The 21,004-nt window shown below is 46.8% G+C and overlaps 1 protein-coding gene across 2 annotated transcripts in view; it reads left to right on the top strand.

Annotated features, from left to right (window-relative positions):
* Gkn2 (gastrokine 2) overlaps positions 1-20,695 on the top strand; it is a 41,039-nt gene extending 20,344 nt beyond the window's left edge. The window contains exons 3-8 of one of the 2 annotated variants that reach the window (XM_087907060.1): positions 14,513-14,613; positions 16,417-16,470; positions 17,032-17,169; positions 18,733-18,843; positions 19,417-19,576; positions 20,476-20,695. In XM_087907060.1, the coding sequence (XP_087763186.1) occupies positions 14,602-14,613; positions 16,417-16,470; positions 17,032-17,169; positions 18,733-18,843; positions 19,417-19,576; positions 20,476-20,558 (558 nt within the window). In that variant the 5' untranslated portion in view covers positions 14,513-14,601 and the 3' untranslated portion in view covers positions 20,559-20,695. The remainder of the gene's footprint in view (positions 1-14,512; positions 14,614-16,416; positions 16,471-17,031; positions 17,170-18,732; positions 18,844-19,416; positions 19,577-20,475) is intronic. The other variant, XM_085690618.2, reaches the window with a different exon arrangement.
* Positions 20,696-21,004: the final 309 nt, after the last annotated feature.

Below are 21,004 nucleotides of genomic sequence, written 5' to 3'. Positions count from 1 at the left end.
TTTGGAGCCCAGAGACTGCCTATGCTGGGTAGAACCCTGGAGCAGGTGCTGTGGAAGGCAAGTCTATTGCAATTAGCTCTGCCGGACCCTCCTTGGGCAATTATTCTTCTTGTAAATGCCACGATTCCATGAAAGGGAAAGAATTATTTCCATTATGGCGACCATGCCATAAGACCAACCCTTCTCCCCTCCCTATTAATGGTTTTCAGTGGTATTGAGTTTCAGAGAACTTACTGTGAACTTCATGTTGTCAGCGGGGAGGTGGCGTGGAGAACAGGCAGGCACGCTTGCAGACATGCAGCCATCTGGTATTTGTACCTGAGCAGCTTTGCTCAGGCTAGGTGTGCTCAGGTGGAGCCCACAGCTTATCTCTGACCCCTTCCTGTATCTGCACGGCAGCCGAGTCCCCGGAAGCCATTAGCTGCATGGTCAGCGCGGGGCTTGGACTGGAGGCAATCTGACTCATCACCGCTGTAGGTACCTCAGTAAACTCAACGTGATCTGTGATAAGTTCTGGCTCATTCGAAGCCATGGGTGTGGGTATTGTATGCATTGCCACTGCTCAGATTCAAGAAAAGAGTAATCCCTAAAACCAAACACCTCCCAGATGAGATCTGTGTGCAACCTGCCCTCCTAGATGCGGACTCCTGTGGGAACGCCTGAACAGCTTCTCTTCCTTCCTGTGACCTTACCTTGGCTTTTCCAGATCTTTCCATCCCTACCTCCCCTTTCCTAAGACCCCTGAGCGTGCTCAAGTTGCATCCAAAGCTTGTTGTCAAAATCAGTGGGTGAGAGATGATGTTCTTGGCTATGAAATGGATCCCCAAGTAAGAAAGCTGGTCCTTGTGCTCTGCCCAGGCATTTCCACCCACGTCATGAGTGGCTTGCACCAAAGCCATCTCACATCATTCATCTCTGGGGTTCTCAGTGGTAACACCAGACACTGTGTTGGAGCTCTGGGGGCTAATGGCAGAACTCTTTTCCCCATATCCAGGAATCAACCCTTGGCATTACATCTCAACAATGCCTCTCCACTCTGGTCTTGACCATGGCACTCCTTAATGGATTTTCACCAGAATTGTAGGACCGGTGGCCTCATCCCAGGTCTCTGATATTTTAATGTATGCCATTCATTTTCCCAGGGTTCTTTTTCCAGAGCACGGAAAGTGAACAGACATTACTCTTCAGACCTTAGAAACTTTGACCAGTGGTCCTTCAGAAAAACTTCAAGTTTGTTGGAATGACATTCATGAGACTTCCTTAAGGGGTTTTCAGCTCCCCAAGCTGCCTCTGTCCTGAGTGCCTGACACACACCAAGGGTCCCACACTGTCAACCATTCAAGGCATGCCTTGCACACTCAGCCTTTCTCCCTCTGCCTCTCCTCCTAGAGTGATACTTGGCAAGCGCTTTTGTTGTTTCAAGCTCCACATTGCTGCCTCTGCCACGTCTTCCTCCTTTTCTGAATGGGAACTTCTTTCATCATCTCTGAGGGCTCTCAAAGAACTCTGTTTTCTTATTTGCCTCTGGACAATGACATTTTTGAACACTATATTAAAATAAGGGAAGTTTTCTCTGAGGGTAGGGAGCAGAGACCTGGGAAAATGAGAAAATGCTCAAAGTGGTTTTGAAGGTAGATTAATGCCTAATTTTTTCCCTGTTCTCTTCTATGACTGAAGCTAGTGGTTCAAATTTGATAAGGTGGGAAATGTGTGTTTCATTAGTACTGACCCACAGATTTCTACTCTGAAAACCTTCTTGTGTCCAGAACCTTCCTTCCTCTCCTACATGGGCCAGGGCTACATGGTTCCGAAGCTCGGCTCACTGTCAATGTCTTCCACAACGCTGGGAGGGCTAGGTGAGGACAGTTGGGGTAAAAGTGACCTGCTCTTTTAATTCATCCTCAAAAGATTTCAAGTTCATTCTTTAACTGTACAAGGTCAAGAAGCCTGGGGCTGGGTGTGGGGAGTGGTGGAGATGTCATTCTCTGCTTCAGAGACTGTCACAGCTCTGTGGGGTGCAGAGTGGTAGTGTTGGCCCTGCTTTTAGATTTGGCCTCTGATGGCAATTTGGGGGTCCCTGTTCAATTCTCAGCATCATTTTGTGTGTCACGCCTTTCTAAGGACTCAAGGTGACGTGTGGATCAGTGAAATGCTGTGTGGTAGATGCTCAGGACAGGCGATATACTGTTAGATGACAGACAGACAGACCAAGATGTCCAGGGTCTCTCTTTTGGCTAAGAACCATTTATAGTCACATGGCAAATGAGCTAAAAGGCCTCTAGGCATCCAGTTTGTACTACACCATGATGTCCTAAATATAAATGGGAATGGAAGTTCATTGCAGTATGTCTTATTCATTATTTTCCAGACACTCTTTAGCCTCTGTAAGGATTCATTTCTTGGGGGAAATGCTGCCCCTAGGCTATACCTTGGGTGTGAAAATCTGTGTGGGGAGCTCCTGGATGGAGTTGAGAGTCAGGAGGCTCAGGTCTGCTCCTTCTTCCCCGCCTTAGGCTTTCACATTCCCATGGGTAGAAGAGAAGAATTCCCCTCTCATACAGTATGGTTAATCAACTAGCTTCTTCCTGTGCCCTCTGTGTGATGTGAGTGTGTGGCTACCCAGAGAGATCTAAAGTTGGTATCTGCTTCCCAGCTGCGATGGCACCAGCAACTTAGCAACTCTTACAAGTTCATCCCAGTGAGCAAAATGGACTTATCAGGAGCAATGGATGGCAATGCACAGCCACAATTTTCAGAAAGCACCTCTCCAACCATGTTCCTAGTTTATGTCTGCTCCTGAATCAATGTAAGTCTAGGCTTGGAGTGCTACCCTGTGTTGGGACACCAGAGGTGACAGCAGGCGCAGACAACAGAAGCCATGACAAAGCCATTCTCTGGGAAAGTTGTGCTTTTAAGGGTACCCTATCATTGTCCTTATTGGGGACTCTTGTGGTCTCAGAAAACACTGTCCCTCTGTGGGACATGTAGGTAATCTTGTTGCAGTCCAGTATGTAGGACACATATCTGCTAGCTTACTGCATGATGGCGGCCCTTTGGCCAGAATTTGGAGGACTGATCTCACCATTTCTTTTCATGTGTGGGCGTGCGTGTGTGTGTGTGTGTGTGTGTGTGTGTGTGTGTGTGTGTGTGTGTGTGCGTGTGTGTGCTCTGTCCCCTCTGTCTGGTCTCCTTTAAGACCTAGATTCCTCAGCAGGAGCAAGGCTCTTCTTGTTCCTTCTCAGCCTGAAAGCTATGCTGTCTGTGGCTTAGATCTCCTCAAAGAAGGAAGGCATAACAATGTTTTTTGTCACCTCACAGGACTTAGGCTAACATATACATGAAACTCGTTAGATGCATTTAAATTCTTTGAGTAGACGGAGATGACCAAGCTATAGAGAGTGTACATCATACTCATCCATTTCTGGTTTTGGGTGTAACCTGGGAATTGCTGCCATATGCCAGCCATGGTGACGCAATGGGGGAGTCTTGGATGACAGTGTGACCCCAAGACCCTGGGGTTAGTGTGGAGCAAGTCAGGTCACGGGTAGAATCTGCCCTCTTACAGAGGTTAACACTGTGTTTTCCCCCCAAGCAAGGCCCTATTATCACTTATCGTCCAGTGCACACACCCACGGCTTCATTTCAGCCCACACCCTGCCACGTGAGGCTGAGTGAAAACTCTCTTTGTCTGGAACAATCTAGATGCATTCTGTGTACAGCACGCTTGCACATGGAGGGAGAGTTAGAGTTTCCCATAGAATCAGTCTTATTGAATGTAGTTTTCCCTCCTTTGGTGCAATGTTTGCCACCGGGGCACAGTCCCATTCTTAAATACTCAAGGCTCCCCCTGCTGTGTGAAGCAGCTAGTGTTAGTAGTATCCTTGAAGTCTGTAGCAGTCCTTTTCTTATTTTCTGGTACTTAGGAACTTGTTGGCCAAAATGGCAATCCTGTTATATATTAGTTGGGTGAGGAATGGCCTCTCAGGAAGGCATTCTGTCTCCTTATTGTTTTTCTGTGAACTTGGCTATCAGTCTGATGGATCCTGTGGCAGCCCCAAGTTAGCTGTTACATGAAATCTGAACACTTGCTGCTAAGATTGTAGCACAAGCTCCAGGGCCAACAGCGTTTGTGTTGGGGCATGGTCTGCTCTCATCGCTCATTCTGTTTGTACTGCTAACCAAGAGGAAGACACCCAGAAAACAGCCACAGGGAAGGATAAAGTAACATTTGAATAATTGTTGCTAGAAAGCTTCTGATTCCAGAAGATCCAAACTTATTACATAGCTGTTATTGCACAGGAGGGAAATTCTTTCCAAATTACAGCAGTGTTGGAGCGGTCTTTCCTGAGGCATCTCGAGCTGTTTCTCTTGGGACTGTCACCTTCCAAATACACACAGCTGTCCCTGCCTCTCCGCTGCTGCTTGTCTAAGTCCATCCAGCTGCATTTGCCAAACCGTCTGTGTCCCCAAAGCCTCGATGCATGCATCCAAACTGTTGTCTCTTGGAGTGTTTGAATGCTGCACATGAGATTTGGGACAAAGTTTCTGGAGAAAGGTCTTCTGAGTAATTTCATCATCAAATAAAGATAAAGAGACTGTTGGTCAATGACCTTGTTTTTCGGCATTGTGAAAACCGGTCAAAGCTGGTCATGCACTTAATGACTTTGAAAAGAAGTTTTTAGAAAACATGAGACACCCATGAGAAGAACAGACACCGCGGTGACAAGGGTGTTGTTTGTAACTACCTCTTAGCCATTTAGAAGCAATATCATGGTTCCCCAATCATTCATACTGAAACAGTTTAAAGTCCATGTGTAAAAGAACTCATGAATAAAGTGTGTTCATTCAGTCCTAGCCATCAGGCCTAGATGAGCCTCTCGTTGAAGGATGAGGGAGCATCCATTAGATCTAGAGAAACAGAGAGAGAGAGAGCAGAGCCACAACCAGAGCCAGGTGCCCTCAGCCGTCTGCCATTCGCAGTCTCCATGGCAGAAGTAGAGAAGAGCAAGAAGAGCAGGAAGTAAAGGACCGCAGCGCTACAAGAACAGTGGGCAGGCGTGGTTCTGTAAGCCAAGGACAGTGGCCCTTCCTGACCAGTGAGACTTGGCTCTGTAATCCAGGACAGTGGCCCTTCCTGACCAGCGAGGCTTGGCTCTGTAAGCCAGGACAGTGGCCCTTCCTGACCAGCGAGGCTTGGCTCTGTAAGCCAGGACAGTGGCCCTTCCTGACCAGCGAGGCATGGCTCTGTAAGCCAGGACAGTGGCCCTTCCTGACCAGCGAGGCTTGGCTCTGTAAGCCAGGACAGTGGCCCTTCCTGACCAGTGAGGCATGGCTCTGTAAGCCAGGACAGTGGCCCTTCCTGACCAGTGAGGCATGGCTCTGTAAGCCAGGGCAGTGGCCCTTCCTGACCAGTGAGGCATGGCTCTGTAAGCCAGGACAGTGGCCCTTCCTGACCAGCGAGGCTTGGCTCTGTAAGCCAGGACAGTGGCCCTTCCTGACCAGCGAGGCTTGGCTCTGTAAGCCAGGACAGTGGCCCTTCCTGACCAGCGAGGCATGGCTCTGTAAGCCAAATGCTCACAGGGATGTGGCCTCCCTGCGCTGGTGTGCTTAGAGAGCTCCACCCGGGAAGCAAACCCGTGGTTGAGACCTGTGGGCCAGCTCCATGGAGTCCAACAGAGTCAGTGGTGTGCCACAGACCGGCTCAGGGGAGCCACTCAGACCATGGGGGAACAGGACAAAGGCTCAGGAGTAATCAGGATACGACGAGGAAAATGACAGAAAGACCACTCTCAATGTATTTGAGACATGCTGCTGCAATTTTATTTTAATCAGTGTAAGGTTTATATATTTTTTCAAACAAAGAACTTGGCAAAGGCATACATCATCAGATTATAAAATAGAAAAGATCAGCACAAAACACTTTTACAAAGAGAATCTTTGAAGATGCTTTGGCAGGGGTACAAGGACTTTTGCTCCCTCACATTTTGTAAAGTCAGCATTTTTTCTTGTTTTTAGAGAGACCACTGTTCTTGAGTTAGGCCATCTTTATCAGCTTACACCAGGTGGCTGGCTGGTCTGAGCTAGGTGACCTTGTGTTCAAAATATCCTGGGTGGGAAAGAGGAAGGTCATTATCTTCCTGGGAAAACTTTCTGCTAGGAAAATTTAAAGACATGATCTCAACTCTCCTCCCTTCCTGATGCTCAGGTGTTGTTATCAGCCTAGGTTTTCTGGCCATAAGGAAGGCTACATAGGCCTCCTGTTAAATTGCACGTAAATGCCTAATACTGTTTTCCTGTAGAAGGTTTCTAAGGTTTCTCCTAGTAAAATTAACTCCTTTTGTTCCACATCATCAAGGAATTATCCTAATGATAACCCTGCCAACTCCCAGAACTGACTACTTCTTTTAAGGCTTTAATGAATGGTGGGGCAGAGCTCAAAAATGTCCTCAGCAGTTTTGTTTGTATTCACAACTGCCTGGAATAGTCTGATCTGTTAGTAATATGCAAGGATCACAAAGAACATAAAGACAAGGAAAAGGACACACATTATGGCTCCAAGGATAACGAAGTTGAATCAGTACAAATGGCGACTCGGGTGGCATTATACCATAACTGATTGCCAAGGGATCTCCTGGAATACAGCTCCGAGAAGCACAGATCCCAATCCTCCGGCAACACCTGCCCATCCAGTCAGCATTTCTGCTACACTGACGTGACAGCCGTGGATGTAGCAGTGGTGTGAGCTCGGCTCAGTGGCCTCAAGGAGAACTCATAACATCACATATGTGACATTCTCAGACTCAGCTTCATAGCCTTTGGTTATTTCACTCAAGCTAGTGCAAGGAGAGAGAGAGAGAGAGAGAGAGAGAGAGAGAGAGAGAGAGAGAGAGAGAGAGTCAGAACTGTCCAACTTAGCAAGAACCTACAGTTTCCTACACAGTGAGCCAGAGGCGGTACGGGATTCAGGTTTTGCCAGCATCCGGCCCTTTCCTTCGGGCCAGCACCACCTCCTGTCACTCTCTCCTTCCCCTCTTCCACACCCATGTTCTGACAGGCTGCAGCTCCTCCCACTAAATTAATATTTTATTTAGTTCACGGTCATGGGTGTTACCTCTAATAGAAGCAATCTTTCTTATTAATCTTTTCATAAGTGACTCGCCCTTAAATGTCACAATGAGCTGTCAGGACCGAATAAAGGGGCATCTATGAGGAAGAATGCCTGCCTTAGTGAGGAACGCGCGTGTAGATACTATCTGGAGCATCCCTGGGCTGAGGGGGCCCTGCTGTTGTCTTGTCGCCTGCACCTGCTGCTGCATGGTTAGAGCTCAGTGAAGGATTACCCCACCAAACGTGCAGACATAAAATGGGCCCATAGCTTTAGGCTCTTTGCCCATATCTACAATAGGCCAGGTTTGAGCTGCACCTCTCTGGCTTCCCCATTCAGCTAGTCTCCATGGCAACTCCTCCCGGGGATGTATTCTTATATCACTGCTGGACCAGGATCTCCATCTTTGACTTGATTTTTTTTTCTCCAGCCAGGAACTTCCCTTTCCCTTCTTTTAAACTTCCACCTCTCCCTGTTGGTGTGTGACCAAAGTGCTCCAACTCTAAGGAAACAAAATGAACAGAGAAAGCATTCTTTATCCTTACCTTTCTCATCAGTGGATAACCTGCCAGCTCGCCACACACACACACACACACACACACACACACACACACACACACACACACACACGCACACACTTGACAACATTCAAAAGAATCATGTTTTTTGATGTCTTCTCCTCATAGCTCTGCCCGCTGCAGTTTGGCATCAGGGTAAGCAGAGAAGCTACAGCTGCAGTTGGGAAACTCAACCTCGGAACCCCTGATAAGGTGGTGCCGTCTCTGTCCCTTCCTCACTCTCTTCTTACACTGAGACTCCTTCGAATTTTGAGGTCTCCTCCCTCAGCTGTTGCTTCTTCCCTCCTGTCACCCTCTTGCCTCTCTTCTTCTGTTGATCTCTTCAGTGTTGCTAATGGTTTCTGTCTTTGATCTTGGTGCCTTCTCGCTGTGTGAGCCGCTCTGTTCTGAACGTTGAAGTTGCCCCAACACTCTCAAGTCAGTCCGACACATTGAAGAAAGAGACGCTACCACCACGCTTCAGGCTTCACACCAAACCACCCTCATTAGCTCTCAAACATGCTAATCTTTCTGCGGTTTCTATTTATTTTAATGAACTTTAAACTATGAATCAGCCACAAAGGCTACTTCAGCCAACCCCGAACTATAAGTCTTCATACCCTACTCTAGCACAGCTGCCAGCGAGAGCCTTCACTTCCACCTTTTAAACATCACTTGTGAAGAGCAACACAACACTTATTCTCTGACCAAAAAGTGAAACCATAGAAAGTTGTAGAAAACATGATAAAATTTGATATGTAACATTCTAGTAGAGAGCGATATTGACAGTAACTTCTGAGTTTAATTCTTTATAATTTCTCTTAAAGATTCTTTAATCTATGTGTTATGTAAAATTATAGTGTGAGATTCCCTAAGTGCTTGTTAGGGTTTCTATGCTGTGAAGAGATACCATGACCATAGCAACCCTTATAATGGAAAGCATTTAATTAGGTGATTTACAGTTTCAGAGGTTTAGTTTATTAACATCATGGCGGGACAATGCAGCATGCAGCAGACCTGGTGCTAGGGAAGGAGCTGAGAGTTCTGCATCTTGATCCAAAGGCAACAGGAAGTGAACTGTGTCACTGGGTCTAGGTTGAGCAAAGGAGACCTCAAAGCCCACCCCCACAGCAACACACTTCCCACAATAAGGACACACCTACTCCAACAAAGCCATGCCTCCCAATAGCACCACTTTCTATGGGGGGCATTTTCTTTCAAACCACTACATTCCATTCCCTGGCCCCCATAGGCTTGTAGCTATGTCATAATGCAAAAACGCATTCAGTTGAATTTCAAAAGTCCCCACAGTCTATAACAGTCTCAAACTTATTTAAAAGTCTAAAGTTCAAAGTCTTTTCTGAGATTCATGTAATCTCTTCACTGCAATGGCCTGTAAAATCAAAATCAAAAAGAAGATCACATACTTCTAACATATAATGGTACAGAATATACATTACCATTCCAAAACATAGGAAAGAGAGCATAATGAGAAAGTACTGGACCAAAGCAAGACCAAAAACTAGCGAGGCAAACTCCAAACTCTGCATCTCCATGTCTGATGTCAAAATGCTCTTCAGGTCTCCAGCTCCTTTCAGCATTGTTGGCTGCAGCACACTTCTCTCTCGTGGACTGGTTCCACTCCCTGTTAGCAGCTCCCTGTGGAATCTTCCTTAAGCATGTACCTCATGTCTGTGCAGCCTTTTGTTTTTGTATATGATTTTCCTTTTATTCCTTGTGGGAAGAGTCAATACTCCCCTTTATTCTCTTGGACAGTTCAGCTGCAGGGTCTCAACCTCACTGAGTCACTGGCTGCGCTTCATCCTCTCCCTTCCGTTTGCAGCCACACCGGCTTCCGCTCTTGTCCTTATTATGTCTCCCTTGCCTTTCTGCTTGAGGGTATTTTGGAATAACTGTGATATTTGCTTTCAAATTTCTTTTCTTTTTTTCTCTTTTTTACTTTACATTCCTGGTGTTTGTTAACCCAACAAGTTACATGGTTGTACCCAACTAAATTATGTGTACTGGGAAAATGCTATCCCTAGCCCCAGAAGTGAAGAGAGCTAGGTGTCAGAGAACAGGAATCCTGTTTAGCCCTCTGTTTTCCAAGAGTGTGAAAGCTGGGAGAAGACACAGGACTCACAGTTGTGAGCCTCATAGGAAACCAGCAAAAGCTCCCGGAGAAAGCAGCTGCCGCCTGTGCCTGAGCCTGGCCTTGCATCCCACACACTCGCTCAGAAGCAGGCGCTGGATCCCCTGGAACTGGAGTTTTAGGTGGCTGTGACCCATCATATGGGTGCTGGGAATCACACTTGGGTCCTCTGGAAAAGCAGACAGTGCTTTTAACCACTGAGCCATCTTTCTGGCCTCTGTTTTCAAATTTCTTAAGGCAAGTGTCTTAACATAAGTATCGATATCACATTTTTATGACCATTTAATTAAAAATGGCTTTAATTTCTATATGGGTTCCTCTTTAACCTGTGGCTTATTTAAAACTGATTTTTAAATTTAATATGCTTGCAAATTTTTCCAGACATCCTACTTTTATTTTACATTTATAGCTCTCCCTGAGTCCTGTATTCTCTAATGATTTCTGCGGTTACTTTGTCTATAGTAATAGCAATGATTTTAGGGAGGCCATATTCTGAGCTTGCTGCTCTTGGTGCATTTTGCTGGCCACCCTGCTGATGTCTGAGGGCGGCGTGAGAAGCTCTCTGCTCTTTCTCTCCAGCCGAGGGTCATGAGAGAGACTTCAGGTCGTCGCGGGAAGCGAGTTATCATTCTCATAGAAAACAATGAGCACCATAATCATGGTTTTTCTTGTTTATAGTTGATACATCAGGCCAGGACAGTTAATTTTTTGGATTCTTGTGCAATCCTAGTCCCATACATCCACATTTACTGTTTTCAATGGTGACTTACATTTTCTGGCGGCAGAAAATTCCCAGAGATCCTTGGTTTGGGGCAGGAGACCACCTTTCCAGTGGTTACCACTGACATAGTGTGGGGGAAAGGAGAAAGAAATGGCAGCAGAGTGGAGAGAAGAGGACAGGCAATGGTAAGCGAAGCGTGGAAGGAGGAGAATGGTGGGAGGAGGTTAGGAGTGTGTGGCGTGCTGGGAGGGGGCATGAGAGTGGCAGGATGAGTGGCTTTTGTGGCCGCTCAGCTAGGTACATGGGCTTCTTTCTGCTCCCACAGGCTCCTCTCCTTCCCTTCACTTAGATGGTTTCCTTCTGTGCCATCCAGTTCTCTGTCACTGCGACAAAATGCCTGAGATGATAACCTCGAAGGAAGAAAGGTTCATTTTAGCGCGGTTTCATGGCTTTCAGGTCCTGGCTCCTTGGCTCCTAGCTTTGGGATTGCTGCGCCCCCGTGCGTCGTGATGAGAGCTCATGACTGAGGAGCTATCTTCACTGTTTGGAAGAGAGAGAGAAAGCACACACATGCACACACACAGAGAGACAGCACACAGAGAAAGCACACATGGAGACAACATGGAGAGAGAGCACACACATGCACACACACAGAGACAACAGAGAGAGAGAGAGCACACAATTGCATACACATAGAGACAACACGCAGAGAGGGCACACACACACACACACACACACACACACACACACGGAGAAAAAGAGAACACCAGGGTCCCAACAGCCTGTCTTCAAGGACACACCCCTATGATTTAACTTCCTACACTAGGCCCCTCCTCATAACTGTTCCACTTCCTGCCGTGGCCTCCAGAGCATGACCTGCTGGGGATCCAGCCCCTCACACCTGACTTTTGAGGTCCAATTAAGATCTGTATCAATTCCCTCATCTCACTTTCAAAATTCCTTTGGAAGAAGACTATAGAGCGAATTGAATGCCAAACTCAGAGTTCTCAACTTGATTATATACTTGATGGAGATTTTTTTTTAAGTCTGAACAAAGAGAAAAATGTACACAAGGCAATGTTTCCAGAGCCTAGACCCACAGTGATGCTGATGCTGGGGTGATGGGCAACCCACTCCCTCCCATCTAGACAGGGCCGTGTGGCTGCTCTCCCCCGAGAGCCGTGAGCATGGGTGCTTGCTGCCAGCTCGAAGAAGTTCAGAGCAGGTGTGTTTTCTCCATACGCAAACGGTGCCAGGATGGCCACACGTCCACATACTGAAGCCTCATAAAGAGGAAGCTGAAAGCTACAGATCACCATTTTGAGGAGAACTGCCCACCACATAAATCATCTGTGCCCCTTAGCACACAAATACAACACAGGCTCATCTGCCTGTCATGGAGATTCAAACATTGCTTCCGACAGAAGCCGGAGCCGGCATTCTGACTTAGTCACTGCAATGGAGTGTGGGGTGGGGAGCAAGAATTGCATGAGAAGGAGAGATGCGGACGGAAGACACTTTACAGAGAAAACCAACAGCAGAGTCAAGGGTGACTTCAAGGTGCACACACTGAAGGCCTGAAGAAATTAAGAGGAATATACACATAAAAAGACGCTTCTTTTACATTAGACACTGTGAACCTGGTATAGAACATTCGATATAAATGCTTGGTAAAGAAGTGGGGGAGGGAGAGAGAGAGAACAAACCTTTATGTTAGAAATTGAAAGAAAATACCTTAATAACTGGGTTAAAGAGAAAAAAATCACAACAGGAATTAAGAGCTTTTTTTAAAGGTAAAATAGTTACATGAAGAAAATAAAATGTACTTAGTGGTAAATGTATTATTTCTCAATGCTTCCATTTAAAATAGCTAGAGAGGCTCAATGTACAGAGCAATGTTCAGCTCAAGACGTCAGACAAAGAATACAGTAATTCTGTAAGAATCAAGACAGAGAAAACAGAAAGGAAATTCACAGAATGACAGGAACATTTAGAAGTAGTAGCATTTGGGGGATTTGGTCTACTGGGTTTCAGGACTCATCTGTGTGGACCTGGGAGCCATCATTGTTGGATACTAAATGAACCAATGAAACATGGAGGCAGCAAGCAGGAGGCTATCTCCATGGAAACCGCCTGGCTTTAGAAATTAGTGGCAAAGAGCTACACTATTTACTAACAGATGTTTGAACTACTGGATGTTTAAGTGGAAAAAAAACTCTATTGGAGCCTCACACTACACTCAGAAGTAATAGTAAAATTGAATGTGAAAAACAGGACTTTAAGAACACATAGGAAAATGCATTAAGGACATGGGTAACATTTTTTAAGCAAGACTAAAAGCACAACTTATAAAGAACAAGGCCTGCGGGAGTTGAGACAGCCCTGTAAGTGAATGCTTTGGAAGTCCCCACGCCCGCACTGCCTTACCAACAATCCTGCTGGGCTGCAGCAGACCCCAGGTGTGGCTGAGCTTGTCACAGGCCCCTCGTGTCTGTGACCCTGGCAGGCATATGCAGGGGGGTTGTCCTTAGCGATGTTTATCCATGCAGCTAGCTTCACATTCCCCTAGTGAAATTTTCGGTGGAGCTGTGGCCAAGCTTCACAATTTCCAAGGCTGTCTTTGAGCTGGGAGCAATCTAGGCACAGAAACCTGCACGTGGCCCACTTCAGCAAGCTGAGAACTTGTGTTGCCCCATGCAGTCTGGGAGAACTTGCGTCTAAGACAGTGGACTCTGGTGCCAGACCACATTCAAGCCTCAGCTTCTGCCTTTGGAAGTTATGTGGTCCCAAGGAGTTAGTTACTTTAACTTTCCTGCATCTTGGTTCTTCTGCTGGGAAATGGGAACAGGACCGTAACAACCACTGAATTAGTATGCTCCAAGTGTTTAGAAAGCACCAGGACATGTTCCATAAATGATCGCAATATCATCATTAAGCCTACGGACTTGGAGCTCCTGGGGATGGGTAAACAAGGCAGCAGGTACCCACATGTTTGAAAGCGATCCTGTCAAGAACCCTGGCCTTTCTGCATCTTTATGTCACTGGAGCCAGGGATGGGAACGCCTTGGCAGATGTCCTGTAGACCTGTAGTCATTTCTGCCACAGTGACCTCAGAAAAAGACACACCCTTTGCCTCATTTCCACTGAGCAGCCAAGGCAGCAGAGTTCTGGAGAGTCAGGGACCCCTAAATGTCTGCTTCTAAAAACTCTCTTCTTTAAAACATTGGTTGTTCATTTTAGATCCTTGATCAGTATTTCACAATTTACAGTCAGGTTAAAAACAAAATCCCTGTTGCCTGATAAGTTCATTACCTCCTCCTTACAATCTAAGTAGCAATTTCTAACTGTAAAATTTACTCAAACTGAGCAGTAAAAATTACTCAAACTAAGCTCTGCTTTCCTCTCCCAATCTTTGTAAAGTCTGAGAGGTAAGAGGAGATGTGCCCCCCATTGTCTGTGGTGCCCAGGACAAGTTCCACCTGAAACATTGGGTCAGTGCCTGTAGACTCCAAAATCTTGTTCTTCATGAATCTTTGCAGACTGCCACCGACTGAAGAGGAAGGAAAGACAGCCATCAGGCTGTCCATATTAAAAGACAAGCTCCCAACCGCTATCCTCACCTCTGTGTGCATGTCTGATGCTGAGGTGGACAAATTTAACAAGCTGGGCAGTGGTGAAGGGATCCTGAGTGGGGCCCCGAATCTTAAGGGCTTTCCATTCGGGAGAGGGAGCCAGTATGTCCCTTCGGCGTCTATGTGGGAAGAGCAAGAGTCTGCAGTGTTGTTACAGGGTGGGAGCCCAACTGGGACAGATAAGCTCGGCCGGCGTGTTTGCAGAGTGACCAATGGGGAGTTTTCAGTACTGATTAACAAACTTCGCCGATACCTGGGATGTGGTTAGGTCTCCATCCTGATTAGGGAGTTTGCCAAGGTGTGACCGAGATAATGGGCTCGATCTTTTCTGACATGACCACTCAGGAGAAAAGTTTTCACCTCTTCAAGCCGATATAAAGGCTGGACACTGCACAGGCGTCTGCACCCATTCCAGCTCCTTCTCTTTGGGCAAAATGAAAATTCCCGTGAGTATGCGTTCGTGTTCTCCGTGCTTCTGCTGCTGCTGCTGCTGCTGCTGCTGCTGCTGCTGCTTGTATCCAGTGTGCTGTGGACTTCAAGGGTCTTAGATAAACACTGTGCCCTTCTATGCCTCTGGGGTTGAATTTGCAGTGCTTGGGGGCCAGGAATAATGTCGAATATTTGTGTGTTCACTGCCTATATTTCTTGGGTTTACTCAAAATGCACAAAGAAAAAATGTAAATATGTGGAGATTTTATTTGGAGGCTGTTTAGTAGCAATCTCTTCTCATCGCTTTGTGAGGGACGCAGGCATCTGAGAGTAGTTACATTTGTCATCCAAAAGAGAAGTGCTTTAAAAACAACGTCTGCAATAAGAGTGAGAGCAGCTACCCCCAAACTGTGCTGAGCCCCAGATTTTCTCATGGACAATCACCTCTGCTTGTTGTGCCCACGGTGCATAGCATGCATTGCTGCCCCCGCTGTGAAGCTGAGGAGACTGAGACAGAGGGGACTGAATTCTCCAGATCTGTAAACGTGGGGTTCACGATGGGATTTCTCTGTCTTGGGCCCCGTGTGCAGTAGTAACTAGGTGAATTTAAAGAAACCAGCGTGATCTGGTGTCTAAACTCTTTATTAAGGTAAAATGAGCCCTTCAGTGACTTCCCCCACCCCATCTGATACAGGACTCCAGGCTCCACCTGGGTGTTGGGATTCAGGGTGGAAGCCCTCCCCCAGCTTCTGCCTCTTGCTTTCGCTCAGCTGCTAACAGGGAAAGCTGCACACTTTATCAGCCCCAAAGGGACAAGGACTGTCAGACGGACAGTGTCCCCTCCCAGAAGGAGATCTAAGCCTGAAGCTTGACTTAGAGTCAAGCTGTGTCAACCTCGGTGGGGAGGAGGGATCTGGGGGCCAAGGACACATTCTGCGCTCTCGCGAGGCATCCGCCGAGATGGGTAGTTGACTCACTTATCCCAACTTCTAGTCCAGAGTCACTGAATAGAACATACAGGAGTGTCTGAGGCTCCAGAGCTGCCTGGAGTGATGGGCCAGGGCAGGGAGGAGCCCCGTGAGAGTGGACTGCAGGGTGTCTGCACATAGGTTATTGCTAGAGTCTCCTCCCCAGGAGATAGATCTGAGGAGAGGGCTGCAAAGAAGGGTGGGTAGCAGCCCATAGGCAGTTCTTGGAAGTGTCTGTCCTCCCCACAATCTTCCTCCTACCCACTAGTAACTTAATTGGCAGTAGAATTCACCGTGATAATCAGAAGAGGGAAGACACCTGCTGGTGGTGTCAGGTCAGACTTGGAAACAAGTCCAGCATGGCATCAGAGCTGCATCTGTGTAGGCCCGTGGCCCCAGGTTCATAGCACCCCTGAGATGTGGGCTGTGGCAGCAGATGGATGCCATCCATGAGGTCAAGGGTTAACTAGAATCCTTCTTCCATAGCTGTCCTTAAAAACCCATTGTGACCATGTTCATTTTAAATGGTTCATTACCTCAGTCTCAATAAACTGACATTTTCCCCTTAGAGGGCATAATTTATCTACTAATCTTAAAGTGGGTGTGACTCACACCAGCTTTTCCCCTGGTAAGAGAGTCCTTCTCTGCTCACTTGCCCACCATGTGCCTAACAAATAACATGAACTCAGCAAGGGCCTGCCGAATGGGTAAATGCATGTTTTTTACTTTTGAAAGTCGAAAAGCAGACCGCTGGCCACCTCTAAGGGATGACTCTTGTCCCTAGGTGCCCACCATCTCCTACTGATCCCCTCATTGAGTGACAACCCCACAGAGAATTGATGTGTTTTTCAGGTGGCATTTCTGGTGGTGCTGTCCATCTTTGGAATTCAGTCTCAGGCAGAAGAGGTGAGTTGGCTTCTTCGAGCTATGGGAGAAGATGAGAGGCCAGGCTGTGCAAGGGCCGGGTAGTCTACATGTCTTCACTGAGACGGAATCCCAGGAATGGGAAAGATGAGGGGTTGTTTCTTTCTGCTTCCAATGCCTCCACAATGTAACCCAACATACTAAAATGTGGTGAGTCCCATTTCCCTTGCGATGACATTACTTCAGAACTCACTTTGGACCTCTTGTACATAATGTAACAAACCAGTGGCCAAAGTTTCTCATTCAGGCTCAGCCTGAACATGTCATGGACTTCCAGTGAACTGTCCAATGCAAGGTTTATCCTGGTGAACTGTCCAGTGAAGGTTTATCCCAGTGAACTGTCCAGTGTAGGTTTAACCTGGTGGACTGTTCAGAGAAGGGTTTATCCTGGTGGACTGTCCAGTGAAGGCTTTATTCCGGTGGACTGTCCAGTGCAGATTTATCCTGGTGGAAGTACAGGGAAGGTTTTATCCCAGCGAAAGAGCTGCTTCCCAATGCACACTATTTAGGTAAATCTGATTTTGTCTTGGTTGTCAATTCTAGGTTTTTAACATCATCGCCCCGGGCACCAATGGCAACAACGTCCAGGAGACGGTGAGCATCGACAACCAGAAGAACACTGCCACCGTCAACATCCATGCGGGGTCCTGCTCTTCGACCACCATTTTTGACTATAAGCATGTAAGCAGCAAGCGGAACTTTCTGTAAGACTGGTTTTGTAGAGGGAGGGGTCAGCCATGTGGTACATATTTAATTATACTGTCTATCTTTACATGTCCTTAAAATTTTCCTCATGTCTTCCTTTCCCTTTAAATGATCAAGAAAGAAAATAAAACATCTCTAAGAAAAAAATCTACATTTCCTCAACAGTGATGGCATTGTCCCACTCCTGGCCCACACACGGGCTGGAAGAAAGGCCAAAGCAATGCTTAGGACATAAACAGGAAAATGCCTTTTGGATGAATAAATGAGAACTTCTAATACAAAACATACAGAAAATGGGCAGAAACCCAGAACAATGCACACACTTAAATTATTTCTGTAGACCTTACAACATGGCACTTGCTACAAGGCCTTCCCAGTGTTGGTTACCAGGGTAACAAGTCTTAAAAACTCCCTCCATCCATTTATTGTTATGGATTGCTTTACTATTTTTTCCAACACTTATTATGGGCTGCCTTACCCAGAGATACCCAGTATGGATACCAACAATGGGTGTCTGAAGTTGTTTTTTTTTTCCCCTTTCTCTTCCCAAAACTCCCCAGATGCGTTCTTCCTGGCACTGCTGGGAGTTTCATGTCACTTTTTGAGTGGAGAGTCTCTGAAGTTCTCAACAGGAAGTGCAGCTAAAACAATCTTTAAATAGATTCATGGAAATCCCAAAGGTGACTTTAAAAAGTGAATTGTGGAGACTTTGTTTAAGCCCCTTCCTCTCTCATCAGCCTCAGTGCCTCAATCTATTGTCAAGTTTTAGGTACTAAGAACTTTTGAGAGTTGAAAAATCAGAAGCAGAATAATTTTTAAGTATTTGCAGCATCACAGAAATTTTCCATTCAAGGTCAAAATGTGATGACCTTTGGTCCCTTCTCATGTCAAATTCTCAACATCCCTGCGCTCCTCAGTCTCCTCAGGCCACCCTCTCCATGTGGTGGACAGAGTCTGAGGCAGAGACAGGATGGAGAAGAGGGAAAAGGAGGAAGAACAGGTAAAGTTGTGTGGGGTGAGGGTAGGCATCAGCACGCCTAGGAGACTTCTAGAATGTCAAGCCAGGTTGAGATGTTCTATGTTTGAATTTTCCAGAAGGGAAGCCTCTGGTCATTGTGGCTACTGTGGACTCAAAATCCACCGTGAAATAAGTGGTAAATCTCACCGGATTTGAATTTAAGTAGCCACAGGTGGAGCCATTATGGTACGGAATGATACAGTTCTGACGGATATTGTCGTAGTCAGAATGGAAGAACAGGCTAGCTAAAACACAAAGGAGGAGGCAGAGGGCCGTTCCTCCTCAGTCTTTAAACCCTTAGCTGTAGACCTTGCTTCCAGAACACAGAGCATATGCCAGCTTCACAGGCATACAGAGGCGAGTAGGGAAACAAAACTCCATCTCAAAGACGAGTGGACAGAATTTCGAAATGACATTAACTCACGACTAACTCAATCCTTTCTTCTGAGACTCAATGTCAGTCTCACCCGATCAGGATCCCAGAACCTTGAGGGTCAGTAACTGTGCTGTTGCCTCTTCAGGGTTACATCGCATCCCGAGTGCTCTCCCGAAGAGCCTGCTACATCCTCAAGATGGACCACAAAGCCATCCCGGCTCTGGACAAACTCCAACGGTACATCTACGAGACACAGGTAGGTGGGGAGTCCTTGAAAAGTCTGCTCCTGAGCCAGCGCAGGCTGCTGCCCACAGAGAGATGTGAAAGGGACGGTAGACTCTAACCACTATTTCCATGTATATGATATTCACTAATGTGTTCTCACATGGCGGGGGGGAGCCCTGAAAACATAAACTGATGAGAATAGTCTTTGCAGTGGGGGCTGGTGAACCTTTCTTCTTGGAGGTGAGATCTAAGATATGTCGTTTGCTTGAAAATGATATTGAAGGATACAAAGATACAGACAAACAATGCCACAGTGTGAGACTCTCCACCCAACGCAGTGAGGCTGGACACCTAGTTTTGGCTCTGACTACACCGTCTCATCTGCCTCTCCCCTTTCAGGAGGTTTACCGTCTGTGGGATTATTACAGTGAAATACTGTGGGTAAAAAAGAGCGTCTCCTCCAGGCAGAGTTCACAGGAAACCATGACTTGAAGTCTCTGAATGCCCTTTATCTAACCACTGCCAAGAGAAAGCCATTCACAGCTAAGGGCAGGTCCAGAGGGCTTCCAATTCCGTAAACCCTGTTCTCTGTTGCGTCACCTAGACAATGAAAACCATGGACTCCACAGAGTACACCTGGGTCAAGTACAACCCTTTGAAGTCTCTGCTCATGAAGGCGGATTGGCTCCTGTTTGGGTCACCTATTGAGAATCTGTGCAAGCACGTCCCCCTGTATGAGGGGGAGGTGGTTACAAAGTCACCCAGTGAGTACCAAAGAGGCTAACCAAGTTCTGGCAGCTGCTGCGTACCACGCCGTCATTGGGAGGTGGGGTGGCGCGGCTGTGTGAAATACAGTACGCCTAAGTGAAAACGTGACTTAGTTCAGTTTACTTTAGGAATTGAAGTCCTACTATGTGAACTAACTGTTAGAGATGTCAGGAGTGCAGAGGCAAACTCTGCCTCCCGGGGCGGTGGGGCTCAGTGCCATGGAAAGGGAATGCATGAAAATGACAGATGGAGTAGGGAGGGCTCCTCAAGGAAAACCTGGCGCCGGTTCACGTGTAAGCGCTCCAGGGAGATAAGCACTTCCGGAGCACCTTTCAAGTAGGACTCTGTAGAGATGTTTAGGAGGGGCGCCAGGATCTGGCCTGAGGGGCTCAGGGAAGCGAAGACAGAGTGAGCAGACAGGCAGGGGACAGCAGCCGGGGGTCACAGGGCACTGTGATCTTATCTGAATTTTGCAGTGATTGTGGCAAAGTGGCCAGAGTCATGGACAATGAACTCAACGAAAGACATTTGTCAGAGCAGTGGGAGGTGAAGAAAACGGTGTTAGCATTTGCTGTGCGTTATGCTCAGAAGACAGCGTTCATAGGTGTTAGAGAGGCAGGAGGGCATGTTGTCAGTGCAGAGACGCACGGCATCCACCGAGATCCAGTAGACTTGTTAGTCTTATGTAGGTTAATTTATCATCATCATCATCATCATCATCATCATCATCATCATCATCAGTAGTAGTAGTAGTAGTAGTAATATCAATAGCTATTGCTAAAATAGTGATGCTGTGAAATAACAAGGCCCTACCCTTCCAGACGCCTTGAAAACACTGTCTTGCTGCTTTGAAGCACATTTTTAATGCCATTTCTTTACATTTTCCCATTTTCAGAAGAGGTAGCCACTGGAGCCTGTGCTAAAGTTGGCCTCCTGGGGTTCCTGGGCTTCTCCATCTGCGCGGGAACTCACATCTAAGATGGTCCCTCAGTTGACTTCATCTTTCCAAAGAAATACACCTTTGGTTTCCACTCAGAAGCCAAACTAGATTCTTCCCAGCATTCCATCTGCTTATGAGATTCAATAACGACATATAAATGATACATTTACAGACATCTGTGTGTTTGTTCCTTTCACGGGCACAGTGGGGAACCAAGCACTGTTGACCTTAATATAAAGAAGGGCTTTAAATAAGGTATACCATGTATGAAAATGTCCAGATGCTGGGGTTGAGCCATGCGCAGTCTACCAGTAGGGTATGAGCCTCCATCTCCCTCTGCAGCTGCCTGCAGCCCAACTGCCCACCTGTGATCTCATGGAGGTGTCATGGAGTCTGGGCAGCTGGATGCAAGCTCAGAACCAGGAGAGACTTCAACAAAAATCCCTCTCTATCACTGTGTCTTCCTGTCTCACACTGGTCCACG

This window comes from Myodes glareolus, chromosome 6 (assembly GCF_982192425.1).
Source record: "Myodes glareolus chromosome 6, mMyoGla1.1, whole genome shotgun sequence".
NCBI lineage: Eukaryota > Metazoa > Chordata > Mammalia > Rodentia > Cricetidae > Myodes > Myodes glareolus.
Note: the sequence above shows the minus strand (reverse complement) of the source record. Positions and strands in the feature narration are given on the sequence as shown.